Genomic DNA, 16,978 nt, shown 5'->3' on the forward strand with positions numbered 1-16,978 from the left:
TTACACCCAGCTCTTCTGAAAATAAACGAAAAGTTTATTTCTCTCCTTAGCTTTTCGGAGTTACAAAGAATTTTACGATCAGAATCAGTAAGTATGCTTGAGTTTGTTGGACACTTGATACACACATTGATGACTCTGAAAAACTTATCCAGATCTTGCACAGAATAATGACATGTACGAGCACAAGGATGAATCATTTGGTTTAATTTCATGCATTTTCACTTCAATTCAGTTTACTACCATTTTAAATCTTGGCTCGTCAGATGCGCATTGTTAATTGCCATAGTTTGCGACTGAGTAAAAAGTAAATGTTTAAGAACTTGTGTTCTAGAGAATAATACCTGCCTCGTAAAAGAAACAGCAACAACAACAGCAAAAAAACAACTGCAAAACAACAACAGCAAAACAACAAAAGCAAAACAACAACGGCAAAACAACAACGGCAAAACGACAACGGCAAAACAACAACGGAAAACAACAACGGCAAAACAACAACGGCAAAACAACAACGGCAAAACAACAACAATAGCAACAAAAATGAAACAAAAAGCAAACAAATTTGATATCTGGAAGGGATTCTGAGAGAAGGATCCCCTTCGTTCGAGACACTTGTACGGGATCATGCCACTTTCAGGAATTAAAGCCCTAAGCTTAAGTACTATTTAAGATTGTCGTTTAATTTTTCCCCCAAATGAGCCCTGTCGTGTAGCTGATTTGCTACTTACCCTGAATACGTGATGTATGCTGAACTGTACCTAAACGGTGCCAGCAACCTCAATATCAAAAGAATCCCAGGATCCCAGGAATCCCTGCATATGTATGATACAATGTCCGTTACAGAAAAAACCTCATTTAAAGAAATCACAAAAACTTCAGTTTCAACTAAAGCTCCTTCATGTGTGGATGTATTTTCTTCCAGAGCCAATGGAAACAAAGCTTACCCACTAAGCGTAGGATCGAAAGTTCTTCCTGTAAACTGTCACATGACCGACGACCTCGGAACATATGGAGGTGGTGGATGGACGCTGGTCATGAAGATTGACGGTAACAAGGTATCGAACAGTTGTGTGCGCAAGAGAGTCGATCCGCTCTCTGTAGCCATAATTCAGTTTTCGACCGAACTGATAATATTTCCTAATTAGCAGGCTCACTCAGCAAAATCCACTCATAAAGTGGAAGAACGAAGATGTTTGATAACATATATAACATATGTGTAAGAATGTTGTGCGAGCCAACGCGCTCGGCGTATAATACGATTTTATGTGAGCAGATCTAGAGGGCACGCGCAATCGACAATTTACAAAGGGGTCATTTAAAACATACCATTTAAAACATATACACACATATACACACTACGAACGGGTGCTTTTTTGTAAATTTACACCTTTTACCAGTTTTTTTTTAAACCCTGATCATTTGAAACCCTGGCCATTATCAAAAGACCAAAACCTTCTGATTCAAACAGAGGGTATGACATGGGCAAAGAAAGCCAGCTTGCATTGGAAAAGTTGGCAGCTACTTTTGAAAAGGAGCAATTTTTAAATCATAATAGTCTTTTATTATTGTGATAATTCCCGTCTGCTTTCTTAAACGCCTCTCGCAAACCGAGTTTAAGGTCTTTACTGATGGTAGGTTGCGGATGGAGCGCTGGAAAAAAAAAACAAGTTTCGTAACCGGCAGAAACGACCTGAAAACGAAGTTTCCTAGATGTTTATTTTATCTTTGGGTTCAAACAGATAGGAAAGACTTCAATTCAAACAAACTTTTCAATTAAGCTTCACGTACAATGAAATAAAGCCCGCTAAATTGAAAAATTACAGCGCACGGACTAACTGAGAGATATACCAAGATATAATTACAACTCGCTCAAGTGAAGCGTGCGATTCTCAAAATTATTCAATTCCTTACCAGACCACCTTTGATTACCACTCACACTACTGGGCTGATCAAAATGAGAGCAACATTCCTGAGGGAGAGACTGGGTTTGACGCACAAGAGACCTACCTTCTGGAACTCATCCTTCTCTAAGATCTGCCTCGGTATGAAGATCGACCAACAGCTCAGGTTCATTGTGATAAACAAGCAGGCCAGCTCTCTTCACTCATTGATTGCTGATGGCCAATACCGCAACACCTCACTGGGCCGTGACACATGGAAATCACTGATTGGTCCACAAGCATCTTTGTAGTATTACTGTAATAAGGAAGGATTCAATGTTGTGGATGGCTCTAGCTTCAATGCTAAAGCAAGAATTGGTATAGTCGCCAACAATGAAGAGAACTGCCTCACATGCGATTCCAGGATCGGATTTGGTACTCACGGTTTCCCGAATGCTGGCATCAAGTGTGGAAATGTTGCCTTGCCAGCTGGAGTCAGCAGATAATGGTGAAGTAAACATCACAGCAATGGGCTATATACTAGTTCACTGAAAAGTGCACATTATAAAAAAGATTAGTATTTTAGTAGGGAGACACTTCAGTTTAAGTGCAGCATTGCCACATGTCCCATTTGGCAAACAACTGACATCAGTGTTGTAAATGAGTATTTCGTTTGTCTCGACTTTCTCACAGCACTTAGATTCGCCCTAATCTAATTCAATAATATTTCTGTTTCACAATTTTATCTCGTCGTAGCGTTGTTATCACAATGAGTTTGCTACGGTTGTTACCTTCAGTTTCTTGAGGGCAGAAGGGGGTGGGGGGGGGGGGGGAATTGATGGCTCATGAGGTGGATTTTCGGAAACCCAGGTTGGGAGAAGACACAGCCCTTAGAGCTTGTTATACCAGGATCCGACAGGGGTTTCGGTTTCGCACCGTTCAGGCAACAGGATATCAGTCAGTTTAGGAAAGGGAATGACCTTTATTACAAATGATGTGTTTCTGTTATTAAAATACGATGGAAATTGCAATCGGAAGTATTTTCATAAAATAACAAAAGCGCAAATGTGGAAAGACAACGAGTACAAGTACATCTAGAACGTATGAAATAAAAGATAAAAAGGTCACCATTCTTCGCTTGCCGAACGTCAGACGAACGAATAATAATAATAATATATCGATTTCTGTAGCGCATTTCCATGTAAATGCTCTAATGCGCTTTACAACACTGTGCGGGGGACTTTTCCAGACTGCCGGCGGCAGTTTAAAATTAATAAAGGAGAAATTTTACAGATGCCCCCTCCCCCCATTCCCAGTAAAGAGGCCAGACCATATCACAGTAATCTCGTGATGTGGGTTCTTTAACACCCCCTGCCGAAATTAACTAATTGATAGGTGCTGGATACGGGACCTCCGGCTTTACGTCCTATCCGAGAAGACGAAGCAATGTGAGTGAAGCGTCTTGCTTAAGGACACAACGTCAAGCCCCAGCCAGGACTTGAACCCGGGCCATCTGACCCAGAGTCCAGCGCACTGACCACTGAATATGGAACAATCGTGTCCAGTGTGAGAAAAGGCCCCTTAATCGGGATTATTTTTGAAGCTGAATAAATCGGCCATCTTCCCTGCATTTATTAGTGGCATGTGTTAGTAACAGCGTTCTTCGAAGCCAGGACGGTGTCGACAAAGTCCGGATCATCACGGATCGGATCACGGATCAGAAAAAAAATAAAAAGTTTGGAAAAAATTAGATATCAAAATATGCTAAGGATGCGGTGGACCTTCGAGGGCTTATTTTTTTGAATTTTTGTTTCACGTCAAACTAATCACTGTTGTTTTAACTATAGTTTCTGAGTAAAATTTAGGTATTTGTATTTTTGTATGCATTTGTATTTGCGATATTTAGACAGGCCAGCCCAGTTCAGCTTGAAGCTGGTTTAAATGGGGGCCTGTACATCCCACCCATCTCACCTCTACCCACCCATCTCACCCCAGGGGAGGACATCCATCACACAGTAATCTCGTGCGGGGAAATTAACGTCTCCTACCTCCAACCCTTCAGGAGACGGGACCTCCATTTATTCGTCCCTATCCGAGAAGACTAGAATATCTATCCATTTCTTGATGTTATAGAAAGGTAGCAAATTCTTCTCAATCATTTTAAGACCTTGAGTGTTGGTCCGGCCGGGGCTCGAACCTTCGACCTCCCGCACTAGGTAAAATACTATAACGTACGCAAATTCAGTTATTTACAAAAACTTATTTTCGCCAAAGTGTGAATAGGCAATTATAACATGTCAACATAAATGACTCCCGTAGGGTTTCATGCGTAACATACTTTGATTTCAGTCGCGTAAAAATCGCTAGGCGCCATGGTCGACTATTTAAGATTTTGAGAACGGCCATCAACCAGAAAACGCAAAAAACAAAAAGAAAAAAAACATGTCGAGTCGTAGGCACTTTAAACTGTCAAAGCATTACTCGCCATATGACGCTTTTTTAGGTTAATAATTAACAAGGTGTTGTCAGGGTTGATCTAGGGTTAATGAATTCAGATTGGAGTTCATCTGAAAAAAGGCGGTGATTATCGAGCTCGAGCAAAGCATGATTCGTAAAAAGAAACCGTTTGCAATTGGTAATTTTGCCAAAATTTTAAAAATTTGGTTCGTCCTGGTAATTTCCTAGTCATCACAGAAAAAGCTATACCTGTCCATCTCTAGTCTGTTTTGATAAATGAAGGAGAAATACTGAAATATTAAACTAGAAGTCCAGATATTTGATTACTGGAGGAAAGGTTTGCATCTTGAACGCAATAGTAATATCTGAATTTCAAAAGTCAAGAAAAACATTTGGAGTTTGATTCCAAACGTTACTTTGAAATTTGTGGATCACAAGCTAAAGAAGGGAGTCGGGGATCCACAACATGATATATTTAATTATTTAACATTTTATTATTATTATTATTATCTTTTTTAATCTCTCATACTCTAAATAGTCTCCATTATCGAGACACTATTACAATGCAAATGTTTAAAAAGAAAAACGAAAACTTTGGTTTGGTGCCTTTTTTGCAACTGAGAGTCACAACATGGGCGAGGAAAGAACTCAGGAAAATACGGTAATCGAAATCATAAAAAATAGGGAGAATAGTTCAAGAAAAATAAGGTTTTAATTTGAAACATGAAATCAGTCAACAGAACACTGCAGATGTGTTAAAGACTAAGATGTTTTACCGTGATTACTTAGAAGACAAAGAGAAAGTCAAAATCTAAATTTGCAGCTATCTGACAGACAAAGCACGTAAAGCTGAAACTGTGCAGTTTGAAGTGTTCTAATAGTTTTTAGACGCTAATGAGTTGAAAAGTTCTCATCTCAAATAATTTCTGTACTTTTGTATGCTTGATAAGGGTAAAATTTTGAGGGTTCGTTGATTGGGAATTTTAGGGTTTCATCACGTCACGGTTTCATTGCTTCGCTCATGCGATCATTTCGTTTGTCGTGGGCAGATGTTTTGCCAAACTCATAATAGTTATGTAATTCAAACGAAGGAATGTAAAATAGAAACGAAAACAACATTAGAAAGGAGATATTTTTCCAAAGTTTACCATCAAGTCAGGCATAGAGTCAGGTAAATGGAAGTGTAATTCTCCGGCAAAACAAACAGACTTTATTGTGATTTGATGAACAGGTTTTGACAGTCTGTCAACTTTCTGTGGCTGGTTAATTGCACTGCAAGCAAATAATTGATTAACTTTTTAATTTCTTCATCCTTGCTGAAAATGAAACGCCATTTTTTAGCTGGCTCGCACATTATGGTTTTTCTTCTGGGAAAGCTATCTTTTCCACTGTGCCATTGCTTCACAAGGTAAGTAGCCTAAAGTAAGTTTTATCAGCCAAATTTACGTTAATTATCAATCTTGTTCACTTTATAAACTCTCGAACTTCTGTGAGGATGAGAATCTTTCCCTTGAAGATTTGAAGTAAATTTGAAAGAAGATCGTGATTTAGCAACGCTTTTCTGAACCTCAGACAATCATTGGGGAGCAGGGATGGCGCAGTGGTGAGAGCACTCGTCTCCCACCACTGTGGACCGGGTTCGATTCCCGGACCTGGCGTCTCATGTGGGTTGAGTTTGTTGTTGGTTCTCGTCCTTGCTCCGAGGGTTTTTCTCCGGGTCCTCCGGTTTTCCTCCCTCCGCAAAAACCAACGTTCAATTCAATCTGGAACAGTGGACAAGAATAGCCACCCAGTGGATGTCCATTGCTAAATCATTTATTTATTTATTTATTATTCATTTATTTATTGGTAAAGATAGATAAAAAGCAGATGGCGAAGTTTGTTCACCCAACTCATCAAGCTCTTATAATTAAAGGGGGCGGGGGGAAGGCGTCAGGTTGACGGTTAACGGTTAAAAATAAGCTTTTTTAATGGTTGACGATTAAACTTTAGGTCATTTGACGGTTGATGGTTAATTTTTTTTGGAATTTCGTTTACAAAACGAACTAAACACCCGCATTTGGCTGTAATTTTTCACAATGATGGGCTTGTAAAGAACTGTTAATTTATAACACTTTGTATTAATAAATAACTAACGTTTTACGACACCTGTACTGTTTCCACATCGTAAGTCGGTTCTGTCGCCAACCAGTGTTACTCGGGACTACTAGAAGTTAAAGGACTAACTTAAATGTATTTCTGTGATATGTCAAAACTTTTATTTATAAACAACAGAACTTGACCCCAATCAAGGCAATCGTCTTGACATTTGATGGCTTCCAAGAGAAATTTTTTTCATATGAAACCCTTTTTTTTCTTTTTTTTTTTGCTCACTTTTACCAAATGGATAAACTTTTAGAATGTAAATACCCCCTTGGCTTGGAAAACGGTGCAATATCTGACAGTCAAATTAGCGCCTCTTCTCAATGGGACAGCGCTCATAGCCCCGCAAGAGGCAGACTACATCTTCGTGATGAAGAGAAAGCTGGAGCCTGGTCAGCGAGGGCTAATGATGGCAACCAGTGGCTGCAGATTGATCTGGGAGGTCAGGAGACAAAGGTTACCCGCGTTGGAACGCAGGGTAGAAATGATAATAATCAGCGAGTTACAAAGTACAAACTGCAGTATGGCAATGACGAAGAAAGCTTGCAATATTTTAAGGAAGAGGGACAAAGTGCTGATAAGGTAAGGTAGCAAATTTTCAGCGGAATGTACTCAGAATTAGATGGATTTAAAATGCGTTCACATACAAAGAGTGGTAAGTGGGCCACAGAAACATTTGGTTTTGATACCTTCAACAAGATCAGAATGAAAGCGCAGAGGAACTGAATGTACCCGACAGAGTAAAGAAAGTTGTCAGAACAGAGGATGTTAATTCCTTTCATTAGCCCTTTATCTCCCAGAAGTGATAAATTTGTAACTTCTCCTTTAATATCCATACATTATCTATCACACAATTGATGAGAATACTCAAACTCATCAGGTAGAACTTCAATTTTGTCGTGATCTAACACCAAACTCTCATTACTGTTTTTTAAGAGGAAATGTATAGCAGCAACTGGGGAGAATCAGCACTCAGATCTTGGGAATTAAAGTGTCGATCAAAACTGGCTGGAAGGTCTAAACTGCCACTTCTTAAATTTTTACCACTATTAGTAATTAAAATATTTCCAAGGGCTGATTGATTAATAATTCATAATATCTCTTAATAGGAATTTAGTGGAAACACGGACAGCGACACCGTTGTGGTGCACGTGTTAAGCCCACCAATAACTGCGCGCTACATTCGTTTCCGACCTGTAGTTTGGAATAAACATATTTCAATGAGAGCAGAGCTGTACGGCTGTCACGGAGGTAAACGAAAACTGCTCGTTTTTATTAATCTGCCCAAACACCACTTACCCTGCCCCAGGCCCTGAGCCAGAGGAGGCAAGTGAAGAACTGGGAACAACAAATCGCGCTTGTGGTCGTCTGGGATACGGCTGCCTATTTTTTTTCTGACAACGTCTTCTATTTTTGCGCACCCGCCTTCTCTTTTGATTCAGCTTACCGAAAGCCTGGCAGAAGTAGCGCATCTGTTTGAAAGCAGAATTGGTGGAAAATTACTTGTTAAGTTTGTAAGAAATGTAAATGCGTTCTTACATTTTGTTGACAGTCGAAAATTTAGAGTGTAAAGACCCTCTTGGAATGGAAAACGGTGTAATATCAGACGATCAAATCAGCGCATCTTCACAATGGGACATTCCTAATGCAGCAGATCGGGCCAGATTACATCTTGTACGAGTGCAAAAGGCTGGAGCCTGGGCAGCAGCGAGTAATAATGCCAATCAGTGGCTTCAGATTTACTTGGGAAGTCAGGTGACCAAAGTAACACGAGTTGCTACGCAAGGAAGATATGATCACGTTCAGAGAGTGACAAAGTACAAACTGCAATATGGTAATGATGGAAAGAGTTGGCAATATTTCAGGGAACACGGACATAGTGCTGATAAGGTAGACTGGTAAATTCTTTACTGATGCTCTCAAAATGCTCCTCTCGCAATGATGAACACCATTTGTAGGTAATTGGTGTAATTATTTGTATAATTTGTCTCACTAATACTGATTGCAGGACTTCTTCCTTGAATATCGTACAAGTGCATGTACACATTTTGGATCAGAATAACAGCCCTTAGGGCGTGGGCGGGTTCAGTGTGTCTTATGGAGCATCATAGTCTAACGTCTTCTGTTATTATATGATGAATCCACCACTGAAAAAACGCATGACCACCCGCAATATATTTGTTTCATATAGAAAAATAATGCCAATATTCCTGATTCTAACGTATGTTAATTTGTTAGGAGTTTACTGGAAACACGGACTCTGACACCGTCGTGTTGCACGCATTAAATCCACCTATCAAAGCACACTACATCCGTTTCCTTCCAGTTTCTTGGAATAGGCATGTTGCGATGAGAGTGGAACTATACGGCTGTCAATATGGTAACGTAGACCTTTTCAAATACCGTAGATTAGGATCCATGTTTCGTTATCTATTTTTCTGGGTCACATCGAAGAGCTTATTTGTGGGTTGTAAATATTTGGATGGAACTAAATTTCGCCTGTAAATTTTGAATGCTTGGCTTAAAAAAAGTGATGGAACCGATAAAGGGAACAGCTTTCCTGATTACAATATCTTGGAATCTTTTCAATATTTTGATATTTAATGAAATATTTAATCTCGTATTATCCATTTAATGTTTTAATTAACGCTCTAGCGTTGGAGGCGCAGTTAAATCGTGTGTTGTTGCTGTCTGTGCCACCTTCCTTGAATAGAAAAAGTGACTAAAGGGTTTAAGATGAGAAGGAAGTCGTACAACAGAACAATTACAACATTTTGCAAAAAGTAGGAGTCACAGTTGTACAACTTGCCACAAAGGCTCTCTCTTTCTTTTTGTAATATCCTAAAAAGCAAGAGAAATTGCCAAGTGCAAAAACCTCCTAAGCTCAAAACTCCTCAGTACTGCAATATCGTTTACAACCAGTACGTTTACTTTAAGTTTCTCACAAGATCAGTAACTGAGGACAACGTTTTAATGATTTTATCAGCTTCACTTCGTTTATTATATCAATTTAAATTCTTTTTTACCCTTACCATTGCTTTTAATCTCCTTTCTTTTTTAGATTCCTGCCGATCTCTGAAATTCACCTCATCAATAGATGGTCGCGCCCTCGTGGGTCACGTGATTAAAAACATTACTTTGCACGTGGGCATGCGTCGTTCCTGTAGAGGACAGTGTATAATTGATAATAGCTGTGTATCACTTAACATCGGTCCTTCAATAAATGATCAAGTATTATGTCAGTTGAGCGATTCTGATCACGTTGGACATCCTGAAGATCTGAAACCACGGAACGGATTTACGTACACTGGCACTGAGGTAATATTTCCAAAGAATTATGTATACTTCTATGTCATTCTTTGAATTTTCTGAAGACAGAGTTGAAAAAGAGTACTTGGGAAGAACTTTTGTAGGATCAAGAAGAGAGACAAGAGCATGCAAAATTAAACAGCGACGAAGTTTCCACTCTGGGGTACAAAGCTAGCGGTATGGTGAAGCTTATAAATTCACCCTCAAAGCTATCCATCGATCTCCCAACGCCAGCTAAGTCACTATTTTGCGGCGAAGTAGCTCAAATGTTGTTGCTCAATCGAAAAAATGTAGCAGCTTTAGTCCTGGCACTTAGGTAATAAGCCTAGACGCCTTTTATTTCCTCTAGATCTGTCAATCTGAACATATTACCCCAGTCCTCATCAATCTACACTGGCTCCCTATGGAACAGCGTGTTATTTTCAAGTTGCTTCTCTACACCTATAAAGCACTTCATGATCTGGCGCCATACTACTTGGCAAATCTGTTAACTTGCTATACACCTGTCCGCTCCCTCCGTTCCTCAAGGTCCATAAATCTGTCTGTCCCATCTAGAATCTCTACTTATGGCGACAGATCGTTTGCGTGAGCATCCCCCATGCTTTGGAACAGACTACCTGATTTTATAAGATATTCCGAAACCTTAGATTCCTTTAAAACCAGGCTCAAGACTTACCTTTTTAAAATCGCTTTTAACTTATAGTTAACTTTTATCTTATTTTGTAATTACTTTAAATCTTATGTAAAAGCATTGAGACTTATGTATAATGCGTTTTCAAGAACTGTATTATTATTATTATTATTATTATTTTTATTGCATGGATGATCATCAGGATATCGAGTTTTAATCGTTTTGGTAGCAAGATCCAGATTTATTCATAAACAACGTAACAAGGGTCGATTTTAGAAGAAGGCTCAAGTACGTGCTTCAACTAATCAATGAAAATGTCTAGGTGGAGGGGTTTTCCAGTTTTGGTTTTATAAAAAGGTTAAGACAATTTATCCTCCACCTTTTCTTGTACTTATCAGAACCCGTGTTCTAACAATCCTTGCTTGTCTAATGGGACGTGTCTGAGTGGATTTACGTATAAAAAGTACCGGTGTGTGTTAAGCCGGCTACTGGGGAGAAAACTGCGAAAAAGGTGAGTCGTACCTCGCATATTGCGCTAAAGTCAGTTTTGTTCCGTATACGCAGTACTATTCTAAAAGACAATTGTAACTCAGTCAAGTAAAAGATGTGACTTCCGGAATCATCAATTCTTTACTAGACCACCTTTGATTATGACTCAAAGTTTTGGACTGATAAAAATGAGAACAACTTTCTGGAGCGCATCCTTCTCCAAGATCTGTCCCAGTATGAAGATCAACTGTCAGCTCAGGCTCATTATGATCAACAAGCAGGCCACTCTCTTTACACACTGATTGGTAATGGCAATACCGTTCTGCCTCTCTGGGTTGTGACACGTGGAAGTCGCTGATTTGTTCACCAGGATCTTTGCAGGACTACTGTGGTAAGGAAAGATTCAGCGCTGTGTGTCTTTATAGCGAAAATGCGTAAGCAAGAATTGGCACAGTCGCCATTAACAAAGAGGACTGCCCATGATGCGATTCCAGGATCGGATTTCGTTCTAATGGTTTCCCGGATGATATTTCAAACAAAGCTCATTAATATGACTTTTCCATGTTAAGTTAGAATCAAATGTTATGCCCAGGTACTTAGTGGAGTCAACTTGTTTAATAAGTACATCATCAATTTTAATTCTTAATTTAATTTAATTTAATGACTGATTAGGTTTAAGTTTACTGGAATGAAAAAGAATAAAGTTAGTTTCGGAAATACTAAGCGCTAATCGATTACATTTCATCCATTCAGCAACAGATTTTAATTTACGATTTAAGGTTGTTTCAAGGTGACTAAGGTTTTTTCTAGAAAAATAAATGTTAGTATCATCAGCAAATAGATGATATGTTAGTAAGCTAGAAGTGTTGGGCAAATCTTTTACATGTAACAAGAACACCCGTGGTTTAATCAGGTAAAAAAACTCCATGCTCCCCTTAAGGAGAAGAAGTATACTCAACGAAGTAACAATATTTTGTGACTTTCACCTATTTATTTTCAGCAAATTTATTAACATGCTATCAAAAAGTAAAAGGGGTATATTCGGTGGAAAACGCAGAATTTTAGAAGCTCCCATCTCAACGAGCTTAACGTTAGCAAGGTTTAATTCATTTCTTTCTCGCATTCAAAGAGATGCAGTAAAGTGATTCTCGTCCACCCAAAATGGGGCTTTTTGAAAAGTGCTTCTATGACTTAAACAGTTTCTGCAAGGAAAATTTCGTATTAGTCAGCTTTTACAGTGAGCACAGTGATTGAAAATTGGGCCTTGTACGAGTCTATCGTAAGGCTTCCAAGAATTAACTGGCGTTTGAAGTCGAATAAATCCTCCTTCTGTGATGAACGTCCTCATTTCGCTCTATGGCTCGACACCACGAAAACGAAGGCTTGCAATTTATTTCTGTCGCTAACATGTTTCTATATTCTGATAAGCGATAGCGGCTGGGTTTACTGGTCGCTCGACGCGGTAAAACTGTCGAACTAAGCAGACAAGTTCTTCATAGTTCCCTTCCTCTTTTTCAAGTGAATCTGACGCTATACCTTCCAAATGTTCTTTGTTTTCGGTAGCCACATCAATATTCTTGTCTTTAATATTCTCATCACGCCCGTTTTGTGTTGAATGTGAGTTTTCTTTTTCCCTGAAAAAAAAAAAGAAAGAAAAGACTTCCAATGGTTTTCAGCTGTTAGCCTGTGTATGCAAAACGAGGGGTTGAAGTCGCGATCGTCGCTATCGCCTCTCTATCAATGTTGTGCTATTTGAAAATACCAAGGCGAAAGAGCAAGCCGTTGAATTTTATTTACAATCGTAATACTGATTTGGTATTCACAAGACTGAGGCATGGTTGGAAAGAATTAGACGATGGCTCCCATAAAGAATGATTTCGAAACGGAATAAGCGAAGAATATTTTCAGGATGCAGCCTTAACCTCGACATACTGTAGTGACTAAGCTACCTGGAAGGCCTCTAGAGATTGGAGAATTTCTCAGATGAAGGACAAGCAATCCAGTAAGGGCGAGAATATTCCATTCCATTTTAAGTAAATTGAACAAACATTGTAAACCTACGTTTTCCGTCTGCTGCAAAGGGACGCTCTGTGTAAATTTGCTTGATAGATATACTTGCCTTCATTAATATCTGAAATTAAAAGCACATAGAGCTTGATGTTTGCTGCAGTTGCTTTCCATTCGCTGTTTGTTAATACGTGCAAAGCTTGCGAACTACATAATTCCAGTTCGTTCGTTCGTTCGTTCGTTCCAGTTCGCATTGACATGTAATCAAACCCATCTGCTATTCCACTGGGATATCTAAGCCTGAAGACTGCAAGCATTTTGATAAGTAGTGGTCCATTAAAAGGAAACTTAACTGCGATTAAAGCTAACTGGATTTCAGTATGCCTAATGTTTCCCTGCGACACTCAGATAATATTTCTCAGAGCCTCGGCAGGCTTCCTATACGGTTCAGAAGCCCATGTGAGATAAAAAAATAATAAACAGACCGCTGCTTCGACCAGATGGGGATAGGAATTGTATGAGAATAAGCTTCACGTCGAGTTGCTATCGAGTTAGGAAAAAAACAACAACAAATCATGATAAAAATATCAAAAAGATTTTTTGAGATTAGGGCGGCTTCTCTGAGGAAAGTCGAGTACTTCTGATACTGCGAGATGGCAAGGTCTAGAACTGTAGTATTGCTCAAGGATTGAATTCAAGTCCGTTCATAAATATTCACAAAACAACTAAGGTTATAGTCAGCAAATAGATAACTGGCAAACTTAACGACAGCAAACAGAAGATCTTAGGAAAACAAGAATCGAAAGTCCAGGCTAATGTTCGAGCGATTACATTTCGTGATTCCATGATTCGCATTGTGCGGAAATTTGACATTTAAAAACAGACTTGATAAATTTCACAAGATATTAAAATAACATGTAAAATACCATATTGAAATAGGTAACATTACACTCCAACATCAAGTTTTCATTTTCGTTTTTACTTTTTTTTGAGGTGTATCAACAGACTCAAGCAATATTTATTTTACAGTCTCAGACTGGCAGTTGTCAAGTTTCCGCTGGTTTTTTTTAAAAATTATCACCTGATCAAACACCCGTAATGTCTGCTTTTTACACAACTATTTTCGTTTGTATCCTAATGCTAATTCATACCCTACACATTTACATGTAAAACTGATTTTCATTTAAAGAACTATCCTGGAGAAAAGACAATGGAGGAGAATTTGCAACACGACAGGTGGAATTCTCATCTAAAATGGCTAGACACGATTCTGGTTCAAAGAATTCGACAGCTTTCTCGCGCAGAATAGCTGAAACTGTAAAGATAAGAACGGTTACCTTTTAAAGATGGCGATTCAGTGGAGCGTGGAGTGTTCGGTGTCAATGGAGGAGCCTTATCTGTGTTATCCTGTGGTGATCTTTCACGGCTAGAATTTCTATTCTCGGCATCACAGTCGATATCTATCAATTTATTCTCATACGCCGCTTCCACAGTTCCTCTATTTTCAACTGGGCTTCGTTCGGCCATGGTAGCCGCTACAAATAATTGCAACACTGCTCAAGCTGGACAGCGGAAAAGAAAATTCTACGGAATATGTTTCAGTAATATTCCAAATAATTATGCGGTGATCCAAAAGTTTTGCCAGAACCCACTCGATCTTTTATCTCAAAATTCACTCAGGCGTTTGTAGTGGAGCCACAACATTCATTTTCAATGGTTTAAATGAAACTGTCGTATTATGAATTATTGAAAAAACGACATGTGTTGAAAATTTCAGTCTCTAAATTTGACATTTTTATTGTCGTATAATCGCAAAACACATCGCCCTCGATGCTTCGGCTCTCGGAGAAGTGCCCTTGATATGAACTGAAACGAACACCGTGGTTGTAGTTTCCCTCGGAGTAGTCAGGCAAACACTTATTCGAAGATGTTTAAAACGGCCATTGATAGCTGTAAGTAACATGATTTAAAACAAAAAATTTGAAAACACTTGAAATACATTTTCAACCAAACCGTCTTAAGTTCAAATTTATGCCTCGTAAATGGATTGGATTTGGAGAGAGACACCTCATTTTTATCAATAGATATTCTTAACTGAGAGCGCAACCTGAAATGATCTTGGACTTTAAAATTATCTGATGTCTCGCTACGTTTTTAGTACGCCAAATTTTCATCCGTGTAATGAATTTTTTTAACCAAGACGCTAAGGCCATGGAAACAAACGGCTTCCACAAATATTCAAACAATTAATATCAATTTAATTGTAGAATAAAACAAGGGAGAGGGAAGAAATAAGAATCCAAATAAAGAAAAATAATTCAGAAAGACATATATATTGAGAGGAAATTCGTTCTCTTATTGGAAACTTTTACTGCTGGGTACGCAAATGGCTACCATCATTGAGGGAACTTGGTACAGAATCGACAGTTAGCCTTGTGAGTGAAAGAGGTTGAAGTGTGACATGTGGTCAAATGTCAGGCATGCGCAACTGAACCAATTTTGGCCAGCAGGAGACCAATTTCCCGCGAAAAATATGTAAGGAAAAATAAACAAACAGCTAGGACACAAAATATACGAAAAGTAAAATATTTAGACATTCGTAACAAAATAAAGCAAGCAAAGCAGTTAAAAGAGAGGACGTAAGAATTTTTTATTTCAGACTTTATCCGATTACCAAAATATTATGTTGGTTTACCATTCTGTCTAGAACGTAGCCAAAAAAAAAAAGGTGTGCGTGTTTTAGAAAAGTGGACTTATTAGCTATAGAGTGGTTGTTTCAATTTTAACTCGTTCATTACAGCTTGGTTCTGAGGAGTACCTGGAGGTTCCGCCCCTAGTTCAAGGTAATCTCTACCAGTTTATCCCCTTTATGAGCAAATCGTCTCATCACATGTAATAGGTTTTCTCTCAATACCTAATCCCTTGAACTTGAATTGAACTTTATTTTTATTTAGACACGGTAAATCTATCAGATAAAATAATAATATTATTACAATCTATTATTACAGTTACAATCTATTTTAATCTATATAAACATGATCTAAAATTTAAAAGTGAAATAGAAAAAAATAAAGAAATTCTGCTTTACATGCCGTGTGTGAAGCAGAATTTCTTTATTTTTTTCTATTTCACTTTTAAATTTTAGATCAAGTTTATATAGATTAAAATAGATTGCAACTGTAATAATAGATTGTAATAATATTATTATTTTATCTGATAGATTTACCGTGTCTAAATAAAAATAAAGTTCAAGTTCAAGTTCAAGGGATTAGGTACTGAGAAATCCCCCATCAAATACGATGAAATAGTTTTTGATGTTTCCCGCATTTTTTCTCTTTAAAATTGCTTATCTCCATGCCGATAGACCAAGGTTTGTTTAGGACGTCTTTCTGGTCAACATTTCCTTCCTGATACCCCCTGAGAGTTCACGGCCAAAGATTTCTCTAATCATCTCAATGTCTTTTATGATTTAAGCCGTAGATAACACTGTCTACTACCGGACACTTTTAGTAAATTTTGCTCCCCGAAAAAATGTCTCTGAGTGATCACTGAAAAGAAAAAAAAGAGGCTCCCATGTTAGGACTTAGAGTCCTTTAGCCTCGAATCTCTGCTTGATCCTTGGTACTGTCTTGTTATGTTACGTCCTTAGTTGTTGTGAACAGCATATATTATGAGTAAAATTGTAAAGACTTCCTAAGTATTTAATTTTCAGACTTTCAAGTACACTACAATAATATAAATTGAACTTAGAAATTCTCTGAGAGCCTTAATAAACTTCCCTAAACACGTTCGTTCAAAAACCTTATCTTCTTCGCGAACTTCGCGCTCCGCAAACTGTCTCATAATTAAAAGGGATAGTTGTCACTAAACATTAATAGTCCAGAATACACGATATATTTCTAATAGTCACGCGCAGCCGAATTTTTTCAATAGCGCCTGCACCAACGAGGCGCCCTCAAAAGTAACGCGATATACGCAAAAAAACACAATAGATACGACAAAAATATTTATAACTCTTAAGCGTGAAATGGGAAACAACTCGCCTCCTTCACCCCTAGCTAACCTT

The 16,978-nt window shown here is 38.3% G+C and overlaps 2 protein-coding genes, 1 long non-coding RNA gene and 1 pseudogene across 4 annotated transcripts; 3 read left to right on the plus strand and 1 right to left on the minus strand.

The window, feature by feature from the left end:
- The first annotated feature begins 52 nt into the window (after nt 1-52).
- LOC148728961 (putative skeletal organic matrix protein 5 pseudogene) lies at nt 53-2,676 on the plus strand (annotated as a pseudogene). The gene is made up of 3 exons (XR_015988679.1): nt 53-87; nt 920-1,052; nt 1,912-2,676. The product of XR_015988679.1 is annotated as a putative skeletal organic matrix protein 5 pseudogene (transcript).
- A 2,217-nt stretch (nt 2,677-4,893) lies between these two features.
- Nucleotides 4,894-11,743, plus strand: LOC148728962 (lactadherin-like). The gene is made up of 9 exons (XM_088725260.1): nt 4,894-4,995; nt 5,676-5,742; nt 6,733-7,058; nt 7,586-7,727; nt 8,029-8,366; nt 8,715-8,856; nt 9,538-9,794; nt 10,815-10,927; nt 11,054-11,743. The coding sequence occupies exons 1-9, from the start codon at nt 4,966-4,968 to the stop codon at nt 11,205-11,207; spliced, it is 1,569 nt and encodes a 522-aa protein (XP_088581386.1). The 5' UTR covers nt 4,894-4,965; the 3' UTR covers nt 11,208-11,743.
- On the minus strand, nt 11,501-14,439 carry LOC148728963 (uncharacterized). Its single transcript, XM_088725467.1, has 3 exons — nt 14,250-14,439; nt 12,967-13,036; nt 11,501-12,539 (listed from the first exon to the last, which is right to left on the minus strand). The coding sequence occupies exons 1-3, from the start codon at nt 14,437-14,439 to the stop codon at nt 12,308-12,310; spliced, it is 492 nt and encodes a 163-aa protein (XP_088581593.1). The 3' UTR covers nt 11,501-12,307.
- Nucleotides 12,533-14,928, plus strand: LOC148728964 (uncharacterized). The gene is made up of 2 exons (XR_015988839.1): nt 12,533-12,907; nt 14,102-14,928. It is a non-coding gene; the product is annotated as an uncharacterized LOC148728964 (long non-coding RNA).
- The last annotated feature ends 2,050 nt before the right edge of the window (nt 14,929-16,978 follow it).

This window comes from Stylophora pistillata, chromosome 6 (assembly GCF_964205215.1).
Source record: "Stylophora pistillata chromosome 6, jaStyPist1.2, whole genome shotgun sequence".
NCBI classification, from domain to species: Eukaryota; Metazoa; Cnidaria; class Anthozoa; order Scleractinia; family Pocilloporidae; genus Stylophora; species Stylophora pistillata.

Excerpts from the sequence above, each read along its gene's own strand:
- LOC148728963 (XM_088725467.1), bottom strand. The coding sequence starts at position 14,439 with ATGGCCGAACGAAGCCCAGTTGAAAATAGAGGAACTGTGGAAGCGGCG. Across the intron at positions 13,037-14,249 it reads TGAATCGCCATCTTTAAAAG|ATATTAATGAAGGCAAGTAT; the intron begins GTAACCGTTCTT and ends TTTTAATTTCAG. Across the intron at positions 12,540-12,966 it reads CTTTGCAGCAGACGGAAAAC|GGAAAAAGAAAACTCACATT; the intron begins GTAGGTTTACAA and ends TTTTTTTTTCAG.
- LOC148728962 (XM_088725260.1), top strand. The coding sequence starts at position 4,966 with ATGGGCGAGGAAAGAACTCAGGAAAATACG. Across the intron at positions 7,059-7,585 it reads AGGGACAAAGTGCTGATAAG|GAATTTAGTGGAAACACGGA; the intron begins GTAAGGTAGCAA and ends ATCTCTTAATAG. Across the intron at positions 8,857-9,537 it reads ACTATACGGCTGTCAATATG|ATTCCTGCCGATCTCTGAAA; the intron begins GTAACGTAGACC and ends TTTCTTTTTTAG.